At 45.5% G+C, this 16,295-nt stretch overlaps 2 protein-coding genes across 5 annotated transcripts in view; one reads left to right on the forward strand and one right to left on the reverse strand.

The window, feature by feature from the left end:
- Positions 1–8,594: 8,594 nt before the first annotated feature.
- Positions 8,595–10,548, forward strand: LOC105190365 (O-glucosyltransferase rumi homolog). Its single transcript, XM_011153086.2, has 6 exons — positions 8,595–8,839; positions 8,982–9,153; positions 9,235–9,436; positions 9,556–9,834; positions 9,966–10,198; positions 10,291–10,548. The coding sequence occupies exons 1-6, from the start codon at positions 8,701–8,703 to the stop codon at positions 10,487–10,489; spliced, it is 1,224 nt and encodes a 407-aa protein (XP_011151388.1). The 5' UTR covers positions 8,595–8,700; the 3' UTR covers positions 10,490–10,548.
- The window catches only part of LOC105190364 (Matrix metalloproteinase 1), a 46,792-nt gene continuing 41,034 nt past the window's right edge, over positions 10,538–16,295 (reverse strand). For 2 of the 4 annotated variants that reach the window (XM_025296678.1, XM_011153081.3), the window contains exon 10: positions 10,538–12,876. In XM_025296678.1, the coding sequence (XP_025152463.1) occupies positions 12,725–12,876 (152 nt within the window). In that variant the 3' untranslated portion in view covers positions 10,538–12,724. Of the gene's footprint in view, positions 12,877–12,980; positions 13,167–16,295 lie in introns of those variants that run through there. The other 2 variants (XM_025296679.1, XM_025296680.1) reach the window with 2 other exon arrangements.

A 16,295-nucleotide genomic window follows, 5' to 3' on the forward strand; every position in this document is an offset into this window, starting at 1 on the left:
TATTTAAAGTAATTTAAAATTAAGTTACTAATTATAAGTTAAGTTAATTACAAGTTAAGGGTTCAAATATACTGGCCCAGATGGCCCGTTTTCTAGCTGATGCATGCAAATGATAATATATTTGATTCCTATTCGAATTATTCGGATTCGAATCATACACAATTAAAAACGTTTCGTACTTTTGTTAAAATTTTTTGTGTGTAGAAAGTTTTGTGTTAAATTTTTTACACAGTCGTGCGTTAATTTAATATCGTTGTTGTGTTACTTAGACTTTCTTGTGTTAAATTAAGATTAACTATTTTCAAATGTTAAAATAACACAATTTATATGTAAATGCATGAATTCTTGTTGTGACATATTTTATATGTTAAAGTCAACACCTAAAATGTGTTAATTTCTTCATTATAACAGTTATCATGTGTTATATTATATAAAGATTGGATTTTTAACACATAGATTATGTCAATCTAACATTTTCATTTCACCAGATCATAGATCATTACTTTTCCCAAATGTTGAAATAACATTCATTATATGTCAATTTTACACAAACTGTGATCTTCTTGACGATATTCGAATGTTAAATTTTTGTCTTAATTTTTTACATATTATGCGTGTTACTTTTTAACATATTTGCTGTATATTAAATTAACATATAAATGAGAGTGGATGATTTGAGACACATGAAATATGTTGAATTTAATACATCATTTCTTACAGTATAGGGATTCGGATTCGGATCGAATCGAATTGCATTAGATTCGATTCGAATTCGAATAGTTCGCACATCTCTACTATCTATCTACCTATCTATCTATCTACTAGAGATGTGCGAATCAAGAATTTCTATGTTGAATCGAATCGAATCGAATTTATAAAATTTCACTCGGATTCGAATCGAATCGAATTTATAAAATTTCACTCGGATTCGAATCGAATCGAATAAAATCGAATCGAATCATTAAAAAATTTAACTTGACCATTAAACATGCAAATAATGATGGGAAATTTTAATATGACAGGGAATATTAATATCATCTTAAAGTAAAATATATATTTAAATATTTAAAGTAATTTATAATTAAGTTATTAATTATAAGTTAAGTTAATTACAAGTTAAAGGTTCAAACATACAGATACAGATGGCCCGTTTTGTAGCTGATGCACGCAAACGATAATGTATTTGATTCCTATTCGAATTATTCGGATTCGAATCATAGGGATTCGAATTCGAATAGTTCGCACATCTCTACTATCTCTCTCTCTCTCTCTCTCTCTTTCTTTCTCTCTCTCTCTCTCTGTCTCTCTGTCTGCGAAGAAAAGTGAGCGCTCGATGCAGCATTGTGCGCCGTAAATGTGACGCCGCGCGCTACCGGATGTAGGGAACTAGGATTCGGGCCAGGCGGCGAGGCCGCACGCGGCCGCGGCGAGACTTCGGCAGGAATTCGTCCCTCGATGTTCAGCCCGGGTTGAACCGGTAGCAGCACGCGGTAAACAAGGGAGATCCGCGTTGCGCAGCATTGTGCGCGCTGCAATCCACCCGGCGCGCTTCGCACGTGGCCGCTGCCTCGGCCATTGTGTCACTACAAAGGAACGTCACCCGGAAAAAGCTCGAGTCGAAGAGAGAGGACTTTTCTGCAAAGTAGAGCATACATATGTCTGTGTGTGTGTGTGTGTATACGCGCGCGCGCGCGATATGCGGTCGAAGGAGGAAGAAGCGAGCGAGCGAGCGAGCGCATGTGATGTACGCGTCGCGAGCAACGACAAAACTCTCTCGCACGTACTCGCGCTCGCGCGGGTATTGAGTGCACTTCGCGCTCGTTACAACGCCGGATCCTCGTAGACGTGCGAACGTCACGGAAATTGAGCGCGACCAATGCGCGGCCTTTCCCACGATTGAGGTGGATCGTTATCCGGAGCGATGAGATTACGCCGCCGTGCGCGGTGCGGGCTCTCTCGTGAAAAACGTAATTACATCGCAATTACATTATGCGGCGTAAACACTTCGGTAAACAAAGGCGCGCTCCTCCTCTGCCCTCTCTCCCTCCCCGCCCCGCCGAACGAAGCGAATCTCACTCGCTGTGCGAGGATCTCTCGCTCTCTCTCTCTCTCTCGCTCGCTCTCGCTCGCGGTCGATCGCAGCCTCCTCTTCTGGACGCGTATCAAACGCTAAATACGCTCTTCTGATTCCCTCACGTCGAGTTGCGACGTTGCGGGTGTGAGGGAAAAACGGAGCTTGGGAGCGAAAGGGCGTGCTTGACTTTCGCTCGGTGCGGCCAGGATAGAGTTCCGGATCGTTCCTTCGACGAGCCTTCGTCTGGGTACGACGTTTTAGCCCGACGGTGACGCCAAGCGCCTCCCGGACGAGCTCGTGTAATTGTCCCGCTCGAAATGACGCATGAAAAGCGCGTGAAAGGTGACAAGAAAGAGAACGTGGAGTCTTACGTGGCTTGATGGACTTTAACCTTTGAAGACTAGCATGGATGAAATTTCACTCTATGCGAATTTTCTATATTATTAAGAAAACGTAACTGCACAGACAATGTAAGTTTTGTAGATGTTTAGCTACATACAGCACAGAAAGTTGCGGCAACATTGCTGCAACGTTGCAGCAATATTGCGGCAGCGTTGCTGCAGCTTTTGTGCTGTGTGAATATTCACATCGTCAGCAGTAACAATACTATATAATAAAACAGGTGAATTCCCGCACATACTTTGCTGCAAACAATAACGAGAAAAGTTAGCTTGGGCTGACAATTGACGGTAGCTTCTAGGGATTAAATCAACCCTTTTTCTAATATCCTTTGGAATGGACGCACGTTCAGTCAGAATCGTAACGTTGATTCGACGTTGAAATAGTCGATGAACCGTTGAATCGACGTTAATTCAACCCTCTCATCGCTGAGTCAACATTGCGGTTCTGACTGGGCGGTGTTACTCGAACACAAAATGCGGCGTGTTGTGACAACGTTGTGCTCGGATGATCTTTAACATTTCGCACTCGGAGCCATCTCGCGGGTTACGAGACGTACCTATCAACAGCCCGGCGGCACCTTTTTAGGAAAATGTGCAAACAGGAATCGCGTCATATTAAACAGTGTAATTTTGTAAGCAAATAATTTATCGTAATGATGATCTGGTTGGTTTGTACGAATCTTTAGACATTGAAGAACATATTTGTGACAAAAAGATTCAAATTTCGCATCTTATATTTTTCTAACGTGTGGTAACATACACCGATAACAGTCACCGATATGCATTGCAGGTTCGCTTTGCCATTGTTCTGTAAACTAAACAAATAGGTGAGAAATTTCTAACTGTAAATTACGAAATGACAAAATGAAATTTATCAAAAGAATATTACATCTCCAATTTTACTTTTCTGACTTGGTAACGATCTGCGCCGCTCGATACTTCAATACTTCAATATGATCAGCTTTGAAAGTTTCTTTCTCTTAGGCTACAGTCTAAGGCTTGCTTGTTTATCTTCTCAAGTTGGCACTGTATCGTACGGTATATCACTGAAAAAGCATATTTTTTAAACATTAGCGCTCGCACAAGTTTATTTCGTATAATCACTAATAAAGTCTTCGTGTCCCCTGCAAGGGGACATCCGAATGCGCAAAGGCTTAAATTAGCTACGCGAGATGAAATGTGCAAATTCTCCTCGGCAGCTCGTCCTGATTACGGATGAACAATGACAACCCGGCAATCTCACTCCCAAACGTCTACGACACAAGAGAAACATTTCAATACTTTACACGTTTGCGCCCGCCCGTCCTAACAATAGCGCAAAGATCTCGCCGTAAGAATTCCGACAACACCTTCTTCGGCTTAAAATCGTCGGCGGACGAGAGTGACACGTATACCTGCGCGCGCGTCGTCCAACAAGACAAAAATAAGTCGCTGCCAGAGCTGTATCTCGACGACCATCTATACAATTTTAGATGCAGATAACAGCGAGCGGTAGTCACCGTCGCGGTCAAGTACCGCGACGGACGTCTGCGAGCAGCCGGGGAGGCTGCTGTTCGCGAAAAGGTGCGTTGTTCCACCTCATGTCGACTTGTGTTTGCGCGCTCCACATCGCGCCCTTCCTCCCCCCCTCCGCCTCTTCGCGAAGGACGGGATCCCGTCTTCCTTGCCTCGGCCGGATTTTGCTCCACCAGCAGAGCGCGGCTCTCCGCTCGACCTTCCTGACTCCGGTCCCCACACGCGGCCGGCCAGCCTGCCGCGTCTAACGGGCTTCCGGATGTGGCCTGATCTCTATTCCCGGTTTTGTTCGATGCTTAAATTCTAAATATAAAGCCGCCGCCGAACGCGCTCGCCCTCACCGACGTCACGCACACGCAGGCCTCGCGCTTGGTCCACCCGGCGCAGCACATAACGCTTGGCTCGGCTCGCCGTCGGCCGCGGCGGCCGGAAGCGATTCCGTCGATTCGAGCCAATTTTTCCGCTTACCTGTTCACACACGCGCGCCGAAGCGGAAGCGATACCCCGGCGCGGCGCGGCATCGCGTAGGTGTGCGAGCGAGCGATCTGTCACCTTGCACGGCGCGTGTCGGTGTCTCTGTATGCGATCCGTATCCTGTGTCAGCAACGATCTCGCCGTCTCTGTTCTTCTTGCTGCTTCCTACGCGGGACAGTCGCGCGGCGAGTCGCTCGTCCATGCGATCCTGTAAAATCGAAGCGCGCGTTAGCGCTCTCGGAAATGCTAAGGCGGGCCGCGGCGGCGGCGGCGGCGGCGGCGATTTCACGGTCGCTCGTTCTTTCGGTACACGGTATATTTAGCGCGCTTCCTTTTTCCCACGCTGTCCCGAAAGGAGCGAGACACAGCGAGGCGGCGTGAATTTCAATCGCGGTCGCGGCCGAACGTGCGCGGAAAATTGAATTTGCGTCACACGCGCGCGCGCGCGCGCCGCGGAATTAACGGCGCGTCATACACGCGCGGAGAGATTCCTACGCGGACGTGAGCGACGTAATTAGAAGAAAAGCCCCGTCGTCGCAGACCACAGGCGGCGACGCATGTAGGAAGCGGTAGCAGACTTCCCTCGGCGGGGAGTCGAGAAGGGAGGAAGCCCATCCGTCCGGCGGAGGGGCTTTCACAAAACCCCATTCAGCGAACGAATGAATGAGGCAAAAAAGAGCCGCGACCGGTAATTTAATTATAATTAACCTCCGCCGATATATTACGTTATTATGATTCAATCGTGCCCTCGCGCGCGGCTTTCTTCCCGCCGCCGGACGAACGTCCGCGAGAGAAACGGTTGGCGCGTTGTGACGCAATCGCGAAAGAAATTGCTCGTCGTCGTCGTCGGGTCGCGCGCGTATTCCATCATTTCCGACAGGTAAACAATCGCGGCGCGAGCGCGGTTTCTAGATCGGAGGCAGAATACACGGTATTCTCACGGCGCGCGCGGCTGTAATTGATCGCTTTTCGCGGAAAAGCGAGCCGGCGAGTTTCCCAACCGCGCGATAACGAAGGGAAAAATTGCAAAACCGGGAGAAACTGTGAGAGAGATCGCGAACGGTATAAGCGGCGACCGCGGGACCCGGGGCGGGGGGCGGGGGGGGGACAAAGCGATAATTGTGCGTACTGCGTACGCGGACTGCGTGAATATCTAAGAATTGCGTAAGTAGGACGATCCTCCCGGCCCATTGTTTCTCTCCGCCGCCTCCGCCTCGAGCCGCGGCTGACTTTACCGTCGTCATTATCCGACCATCGGCGGCCGCGCCACAGAGATTATGATTATCGCGAATTTTCCCCTTTGTGCGCTCGCGATGGCTCTTGCGATAACGCAACGAGTAATTTAGCTATTTGAAGTTGCACTTGGCTCGTATAATTACAGCGCGCTCGATTCCTCGGGATTATTGGGCTCTCGCAGTCGCAGCTTTTGCATTTTCCGCCTTGCGCTTCTTCTTTTCATAGAATGGCGCATTTTACACATCTGGAATTTAATTTCTTTGAGAAATCATGGAAATTGGGAAATGGGGGAGACACGTAGGAAATGTGTATCACCTATCCGTATCCGTATCCGCGGTATTCTGATATTTCAGCCTGATGACAAGGAGCGGCGTGATCTGCTGTCAAAATTTGAAGGCTGGGAGTCATGTGGACGCATCAGATGAAAAGGTCTTATCTCTCATCGGTGAGTGCAAAGCGTGCGCGTTGAGGTTCGAGGGTAGTCCCAGAAGTACACCTGACCTAACAAAGAAAACACAAAAAGTTTGAGAAAAGATATCTTTATTTCTCTACATAGTCTCCTATTAGCTCAATACACTTTTCCCAATGATGTTCAAGAGCTTCGATACCCTGTTTATGGTGGGAATCGTCGAGCTCCTCAAAATAGCCATCAAGCCACCTTGGTCCATTGTTTGGACTGTTCCTTCGTCTCAGGTGTGAAGTGATGGACCCATGTTTCATCCATGGTTATGAATCCGGCTTTATTGCTGCGAAATTTCGCCAAACACTCGATTGAAACATTCTCACGACGCTGTTTTTGTTCCAATCGGCGGCACCCATCTTGCGCACAGCTTTCTCACGTCCAAATTTTCAGTCAATACGCGATGTACAGCACTTTTTGAAATGCCTAACCATGTCTGCTAACTCGCGCACTCTCAGTCGACGGTCATCCAATACCATTTTGTGGATTTTCTTCACCATTTCTGGCGTGGTCACCTCATTTGGTCGACCACTGCGAAGTTCGTCCTGGCAGCTCGTACGGCAGCTCGTTTAAACTCTGCCGCCCAATATTTTACTGTTGTAAACGAAGGAGCAGATTCCCCCAGAGTAGAATCTAGCTCCGCTTTCATATTGGTTGGACTGAGGCTTTTCAAATGAAAGTATTGTATCACATAACGATTCTTTCCATGTTTACAAATTCACCGAGAGCGTTCACTATTGATGGCTGCCAAACAGATACTAAACAACGTAGCGTCGTCAAACTTCAAACTTAAGCTTTATAAGGTTGGTACTTTCTACCATAGTCATTCTTTTCAAACAACAACCGCTATCTATACGTCAGGTCAGGTACTTCTGGGACTATCCTCCCAGAAATGTAACCCAGTAACCGGACGTTTAAGCGTGGATCGTCACAAAAAAATATAATATATAATATTAACAATAGTTTTGATATAAATATTTGCGTTCATCCGGAAACTACTTACGATTCCCTTAAGTAGAGAAAAATTATTTAAACCAATGTATACATCTATTATTAATGAAATACTGCAAGTGCGAGTAATGAAGCGCATTGATGTTATCACCATTGTGATACCGGATAGTTGAAGTAGATTATAGTCCACTGTTCAGGTATAGTTTGTCTCGGTGTCTGACCGCGATTCGAAAATTAGTATGCGCTAACGAGAGACAATATGCTATCTCTTAATGAATTTATTAACGATTGACCATTATTTTGCCAAATTGCTACAGGTGCGTACTTGTTTAATTAATTTTTATTTTAGTACAGGAGTGGGTATGTCTTTTTCCAACTAATCGTAAAAAATATTGGAGTGTTTTTACAATAATTATTACTTTCATTCATTATGGTTGAAACAAATGATAAATATTTTTTTTCAAAGTCGGGTCGGCGTCACTGGGACGTTTACCTGAAATGTCGATCGTCCTCGCACCTGTTGCCGCGATGACAGCCGCGGCAGAAATCCTCAAGCGACGCGTGATGAACTGCAAAGGAACAAACGCAAGTAATGAGATATGACGGGACGGCAACGTAATATTTTAACGCTGCTTCAATCGATTTATCGACGGCAAGTATCGACGGGTAGCGCTCGTGTCGAATCGCGAGACGAGAGCGGAAAAGTCGCGCGGGTCGTCAAAGTAATTTGCGCGCAACACTTATTCTCGCGCGACGTTGTCGTAAACAAGAAGCGACCGCAAAGAGAGCCAAGAAAGCGCGGAAAAGGGGATCTTATCGTTTCCCCATTAGACTTCCGTTCTCAGCTCCGTTCGATTGTCCTCCCGCCTTCGGCCGTGTAGGCGTACATTAAATCGCTAACGGTTCGCTCTTCTTCCGAGCATTTCGAAAAATGGCAGCGCTCGCCGGCTATTAACAACCTACTAACCTTAATGCAAAATCGCGTTGCTGAAATCGGGTAATAATAAGGTGGTGGGCTCCATTGCGACCGGCCGATATAATTGCCCGCGCGATATACACACGTATGTTCGTTAATATTCGATATTTGAAGTACCTTGGCTATATTTGGGAATTACATTTATATCGATCGCATCTTGAAAAAGCGCGAGCGCGAGGATTTGTTCTCTCTCTTCCATCGCGTCTGTTACATTCAATTTTTATGTGATATTTGATATTGACCTATATTTGATATTGACTGAAATACAAAGCGTTATATACCTTGAAGAGGTATAGATTCGGTGGAGAGGAGGAGGAGGAGGAGGAGGAGAAGGAGGAGGAGGAAATTGTGCGAGCAACCGCAGGAAGTGTGCAGCTGAAAAGAACAGGAAACAGTTATATGTCGCCCACCGGAGGGATGAACTGCTGACATCTGTTGGCAATACTGAGATATCTCAGCGTTATTAACGACTGATGGGATCGTCGTTCTCCGCGTCTTTTTCTAGATGTCGCCAGCTGGCCGAGCAACCACTTTGCGCGAAAGAGCGGCTGATTGTCACGTTTGTTATTCATAATTTTTATGATTGTCGTGATGTAGCTCTTTTTCATCAAATATGTCAGTGTCGGTTTCAATCATCCTGCTGACTGTCCTCGCCGGTGGATTGAGCCAACAGGAATACTGTTCTGCACGCGATGCAGAATCCTGCGAAGAGAGCGGAATTAACGTCGGAAAATCGTCGATGTACACGAAAGGTACCGTGCTTTTGTTGCAGCCTATCAACATATCAACATATACAAACTGCAAGACAATCTTTGACGGTTTTACAATGCTTATGTGATGCAGTACAATAGCGCGAAATCTGTATTGTATTATACATGTTCTGTCTGTCATTAGCAACAAATGAAAAGTATGAAAAGTATCTGACAATGATTCGAGATGCAGAGCAAAACTACAAAGAATGCAATAATACAAAACACGAGTGTTTCAAGGATGTTATTTTGCGGGATTTGAGGCCGTTTAAAAAGAAAGGCATAAGTGAGGAAATGATAAATGCTGCTAAAACTAGGTACTTGTAGCATACATAGATTTATACTTCCATATACTTCTGTTATTTAAGCTAAATGTTTTTATATGTGTGCGATCGCAGGGGTACATTTTACCAAATAATCAAAGGTACATTGTACAGAGAAAAAGACTGTATGTTTCCAGCGAGATGCGCTGGGATTGAACATTTTCTATTAAAAGTAATCGGTAATTTATCAGATATGGATTTAGTCATAAACACCAGAGATTACCCTCAGTCCAGTGAATATTTTGGAAACCTCCTGCCTATATTCTCTTTCAGTAAGGTAAATAATGGATCCGTTGTCAAAGTTCTTGTTGCGAGGAAACATTTTTATGTACAACTTTAAATCATATTTGATACAAGTTTGTTGAAAGTTGAGCAGCTTGCAAAATATATTTATAGACACCACAGTATTATGATATTATGTATCCAGCATGGGCATTTTGGGAAGGTGGTCCAGCTATCTCATTGTATCCCCGTGGTCTTGGCAGATGGGATCAGCATCGAAAATCCTTAAATAAGGCAAGCTTGGAAACTCCATGGGAGAAGAAGGAGAGTAAAGGCTTCTTTCGTGGGTCTCGAACAAGTTCGGAACGTGACAATTTGATCTTGTTGAGTCGAAATAAATCCCACCTGGTGGATGCTCAATATACGAAAAATCAAGCATGGAAGTCTAACGAGGTACTATCATATTTCTACTGAATTACCTACCGATTAGTTTTACCGCATGACATGGTGTCCCCTCGATTTGTTAATTATTTAAATCATGTCAACAGACTGTTGTATCCTTATAAAGTTGAATTTTATTTCAGGATACTCTGCACCAAGAGCCAGCATCGGTGGTATCCTTGGAGTCGCATTGCGGGTACAAATACTTGTTTAATTTCCGAGGTGTGGCTGCCTCGTTTCGGCACAAGCACCTGTTCTTGTGCCGATCGTTGGTCTTTCACGTCGGCGACGACTGGACTGAATTCTACTATGATGCCATGAAACCGTGGATACACTATGTGCCACTTTCCAAATACGCAGATCAAAAAGAATTAGAGTGAGATAATTATGCAATAACAAACTGTTGTATTGTATGGTATTTCTTATCTTTATTACATTCTTCTCTAATTTATTTTATCACGTTTTCAGGGATTTAATCACATTTGTAATAAACAATGATGATTTAGCCAAAAAGATTGCGGATCGCGGGAGGGACTTTATATGGAACAATTTGCGAATGTCGGACGTTACATACTTCTGGAGACGGCTCCTCAAAAGTTACGGTAAACTCTTAAAATATAAACCGGCATTAAAGAGCCATCTCATAAAAATCGGTAAAGGACGGTAAATATATACACATATATATGTATATATTTATATACACTGTAAATATAAATATATCTAAATATATATATTTGCAGTAATTTCGATATGTCTCCGAATGATATCAAGTTAGCATCGTCGTGTAGTTAAAATTTCGCAAGTCTCGCTAATATGATATCTAACTGAAGATATCGTGTAATTAAAATAAACGTACATATATTTATTAATACTATTTGTATGACAATGAAAAATATAATACAATAGAGATTTTATTCAGGGCACGGCGCAGTAGCGTGGCAAGTTTCAATATGAATCATTAACACCCTGACATCAGTAGTGACACCGAGAAAGGCTTTGCACAATTTTCCGATTTGACAAGTATGTGTATTGCACGATTGTTGCACCGGAACCTCTTGTCGCTAATGTGGTGCTATATTGTAATCAATTCAAAGGAAAATAGTGCGGATAATAAATTGTTCCTCTGCTTAACAAGATATTCAAAGGTCGTACGAGGCCTTTCTTGCTGCACTCTGATGGCGCTTGAGGCCACATAATCCTTAACGATTAAGTACTGGTCAAAAACTTACGGTATCACCCCGCTAAGACTCATTTTCAAATGTAAGAAAATACCGAGTGAGAGAGTATTAACAATCTGTTTTAAACATCTGTTAATACTGGATACAGTGAAGACGACGATCCACAACGCGCGCGCGCGCGCGCGTAATCCCCCGTTGGAAGTGTTCTCTTCCACCAGAGAGAAGAGTGGACCAGAGGACGCGTTCTTTGCGTACTCTGAGAAACGCGATTGCGCTGTCGAAGTGCACTTCCATCTAAGATCTAGGATCTAACGCTTTATACATAAGAACGGTATATAAATTCTCGCACACAGCACCATTGGTTGTCAGAAGTCAATCTGACAACTTGCGTACAATTATCTCAATAATTACTAGCTACAACAGTTGCGTATAAAATTATCTGACAGACAAGCTATTACTGGGAAACCGCGATGGAAGCGTTTATATATATAAAAAAACAGGAGAGAGAATTCTCTTCAAAAACGCGCAACGTCACGTGGCAAGGGGAAAACCAGAAGACGTTGGACGACTTGAAGTGGCATACACGGAGAAAGTTGCGCTCGGACAGAGGTGTGTGAATGTACAATTTTCCTTAGCGTATAAATTACAAAAATACTCTCTAAGGCACTTGCACATAAGATAACAATTACTCTAGTATAATCGTAACATAATTTTAGTGACATGAGTACTATAGACATTCGTGTACACGCGCGAGAATGAATCGCGCGCAAACGACTGAACGTCGAGGACACAGGTGTGTAATATACAGGACATGTGTAGAGGATCGTTTCGCGCGTTATGCACAGGACATTTTGGTTGTTGCTTTACGCAGGCAGCGGGATCTATAATACTCATGTGACGTCATCATTGATCAACAAATATTTTTTGACGATATTGTCAGTCAAGAATCCGATCCGACTACATTTCAATTATTCAACCGTCGTGTCTCTCGCGACGTCTCGTCCCAACAAATCCTGAGGCGTATCCTCAGTACACCTCACGATAACAATCGCACACTTGAGTCTCGAGAAGTCAGTGGAGTGCCTTTAAAACGTCAAAGTCTTCGCAACTTGGTGGACACGCGAATAAATAGGCAGTGTAGAGGGGTCCTGTGTTACGTTGCTGCGTGAAACTTAAAACTCGAAAATACGACGCAATACACTCGCTTTCGTCAACCAAATTCTGCAAACTCGACGGTCTGTTGCCTCCAGCTGCGCTCTTCCTCCTCGCTCACCGCCGCCGCAGCATGTTTCTCACAAACAGCCGAAGAGAACAGAGGTCGAGGATGCAGCTGCAACCGCTCGTGCGCGGGTCATTTTCAAATGACGCGCCTCTGCAGCACGCAATCGAAGGGAGAGGGCAGCACCTAGCGGGGAAGCACTGTTCGTCGCGCAATTCTCTAACTATCTAAACTTAATTACCAGACGCGCGCCAACTCCTCGAAAGCTGTGCACCGTCGCGCGTCGTTGGCATCTTTTTCTCGTCGCAGCGACGCGTCCACGATCGAACGGAGTATCCCCGCGGAATCAGTCCTCCATCGGCGCCTTCGTCGCGTCAACCTGCGTGCGCATGCGCGCACGCGCACACGTCGATTCGAACGTTGCCGCTCGATCGCTTCGAGATCGAGAGGTCGCAATCGACAAGTCGCAGTCCCGCCGGTCGAGATGAGCTCCGGACGCTGTCCTTTACGTGGAGACGACGGACCTTGCGACGATGATCGTTGTCGCGACGCTGAGCGCGAGTTGCCATGCCGTCGCCGACGGGCTGCCGAAAGTTCCCGTCGTCCCGGAACCCGCATGATTGTGGTTCGACGACGTGACGAGCTCGTCGGTGTCTCCTGTCGAGTTGAAATTCGAATCGTCGTAGTGACGGAATTTGTCACCAGCGTGGCCGCGCGCGCATGCGCGCGCGCACTCGAGAGACGCGCGAAACTGTACGTTGGCCGCCAGCTGCCGCTGCCGCTGCCGCCGCCGCCGCCGCCGCCGCCGCTGTTGTTTGGAACTTTTATTCGTTTTTCCGCGCGGTAAATACGGGACGTTTTCGGCGCGTATGGCTGGTCGCGTGGACCGCGCGCCGTTTTCGATCTCGCTCACTTTCTCCCGAATTTGGAGTGTACATTGTTGTCCTCTGGAAAAGGCGATTGCTCCCGATTAATGCGGACGGTCGAGTCGACCTGCGCTCGTAAGGTGAGTCTCCTTCTCGAATTTTCTTTCTTTTTGATCGAGCCACGAGCTGTCGATGCGTCGTCGCACAATGTGACTCTATTGGCGAGTGCACGATTCTTAACTTCACACGCTGACTCGTGTGCGCGTTCTTTGCGTAAACACAGTGGGCAACGACAGCGTCAAAGATGGCTGCTCGATCGTGGCATCGTAACGGAAAGTTTAAATACATTTTGACCAAGATGGCCGGACAGTCGTCGGGAGTAAAGGCGCGAAATGGCCCGCAGGTCGTGGAGAATATGAGGCCGTTTCGCGAGAGAAAAGCCGTTTTTTTACACGTACCGGCGTATTGGTGAGTACCAGTGTCAATAATATTTTAGATTTTAGAGAAATTAGAGTTACTTGCTAAAGCGTCAGATGTAAGCAACGGGCGCGCCGTGAGTTTTGGTCGAGATAGAATTTTCGTGAAATTTCCTTGAATGCTCCTTGAATGTCGCCTCGTTTCTTTTTTATGAAGGCGACTGTTAACGTAAGGTCCTGGAAGACAGCACCGGACATCCAATGGATGTACGTTTCACGTCCAATTTATGTCCGTATGTCCGATTTACGTCCGTGGACACAAATTGGACGTAACAAGGATGTCCTTATTGGACATTGGACCTGTAGGACGTCCGATGTGCGTCCATCGGACGTCCTATGGACGTCTTTTGTAAAAAGAATGGACATATAACGGACGTCCAATGGACATCCGTGTGCTGTCTGGGGTTAGGAACACGCAAAACGTCCATCATAAAGTTTAAAATTGATTGAACATTTTTTATACGATGCAGTTGATAACTGTGAATCAAAGAACATAATTTATATTGTACTTTGCAAACCGAAGTTTTACGCTTTTTATCCGATTGAGAGATAAGAAAGCCGGACATCACAGGTCGCAGTCACAAGTGACAAAAGCACAGAAAGTGTCCATAAAATCTTTCAGACGAGAGCTACGGCGTCTTTACGGCTTTTCTCGTTGATTTCGGCGGTCACGGTAAGGTAGAGAATAACCGAAGTAGAGAGCGCGTCAGTAACGAGAAGGAGAGCGTAGAGGGAGAGAATCGAAACTTAAAAATTATCGGGGTTTAAGATTAAGAAACTAATCAGGTTCTAAGATAAAGAAACACCGTGCACTGTCCCACTTGAACCCGACCGATGATGAATCGTCACTAGGGTTGCCAACCACTAGGGTTGTCCGTTTTTTACCCGAACTATCAGATTCTTCAGAAGTCTTATCCGGTGTCCGGTTAACAAATCAAACCGGACGTCATATGTCCGATTTTTAAGTTATATTCAATCAATGGAATGAGAGTTCAGATTTTAGCAACGTTTCTCTGTTTCAAGCGCCTACAAATGATCGAGCACCACGAGAAACAGTGCCATCTAGCAGATGATGTGCCGATCCATCATTCGCCAATCCTCGTAACACTCAAACGTCGCTAAAACATTGTTTAGTTTCGTGCTCGATAATAAAATGTATTATATATTAAAAAAGTAATAGTTTATTATTTTATTCAATCAAATTTTGTTTATAAAATTGTTTGGAAATTAATATTGTAAATAAATTCTTGTCATCTTTTGTATTTAATATAACGTTATGATTATTATTATTTCTGTCCGGTTTAGTCTGGTTTGGTTTTGTTACCAAAGAAGAAATATCCGGTAATTTTAACTTTTGGATTTGGCAACCCTAGTCGTCACCCAGAGGGAGAAAGAAGGGGGGGAAATAGATTGTGCAATTTAGAACCAGTGCATGCCATGTTTCCAGAGAATTAAAATGAATTAAGATCCTCCGTAGTCATATGGGACGTACTTTGGAGTCGAGTCATCGTGCAACGAGGATGTGTGTGTGTGTGTGTGTGTGTGTGTGTGTGTGTGTGTGTGTGTGTAAGTGAAAAAAAATCAAATATCAACGCGTGCGTACGGTCGGATGTTCACCGACCGGCGGGAGAGGGGTGCTACAAGTGTGAAACCGAAAACTTGTCAGAGAGAAAGAAAGAATTAACCAGGACCGGGGGAGGGGAGAGGGGGGAGGGGATACTCCGTTGTTAGAAAGGGGCGAGTCGAAACCACATTTCTTTTTTTTATGACAGATTAAGTTCCAAACAACGCAACTGCCAGCGGCAGCGGTTACTCATGCACTTCCTTGTTTCACGCTCGCGTGCAGGTGCGCGCGTTCCCTCGTGTGCGCCAATTTTAAGGGTAGATGCGTGTGTTGGTGCGTGGGTGAGGCGCGTAGCGCACGGAAAGAGGAAAGAGCAGAGGCGAGGATGAAACGCCCGCGACAGCGAGTCTCGCGGATTCCGCGCTCCGCTGGGCGAAGTCGAGCGACTGCTCAGCCTCTTTTGTGCGCTATCACCCCAACTTCGATCAAATTCTCATACTGTGTGAGTCAATTCAGTGCGTGTGATGATGCAAGGAGACTGCTCATGCTGCGTGAAATCTCGCGTCGAGTGTCCCAACGTACCGTGTCTACCGATAAAAATACAGAGAGAGAGAGAGAGAGAGAGAGAGAGAGAGAGAGAGAGAGAGAGAGAGAGAGAGAGAGAGAGAGAGAGAGAGAGAGAGTGCACACAGAATAGAAAATCTACCACAACCGTAGAGTGCCAAACGTAAACCGTCCGCGTGCAAGCGAGACGAAGATGAGGGGGGAAAGTGCGAGAAAATTCTTAGTCCTAGTAGAATATTTACTCTTGTCTGCAAACTGGTTGCGGCGGAGGGTGACACACGGCGGCGGTGATCTCTCGCGATCACCGCGATCTGCTTCTCGACGTCGGCAGTTTTTCGCAAAGGGAACTCGGTTCTCACCCGTATAGCCTGGCTAATAAATACTTCGGGCTTTGCCAGTTCGCGAGATGGATCGCTAGCGACGCGCGAGAAGAGGCGGGGTAACATTGACTCGGACACATCGAATGCAGAGACAATATCACCCGGAAGAAAAGTATTCTATTTGCAAAGTGATTTCTCCCCACAGTCTCATGTTCTGAGCGAAGCCTTTTGCGGGAAAAGGATTCCTCTTTCGATCAAGCGGTTAAAGTGAACCATTCATCTAAAA

Source organism: Harpegnathos saltator, unplaced genomic scaffold (assembly GCF_003227715.2).
Source record: "Harpegnathos saltator strain DR-91 unplaced genomic scaffold, Hsal_v8.6 scaffold156, whole genome shotgun sequence".
In the NCBI taxonomy this organism is placed as follows: Eukaryota; Metazoa; Arthropoda; class Insecta; order Hymenoptera; family Formicidae; genus Harpegnathos; species Harpegnathos saltator.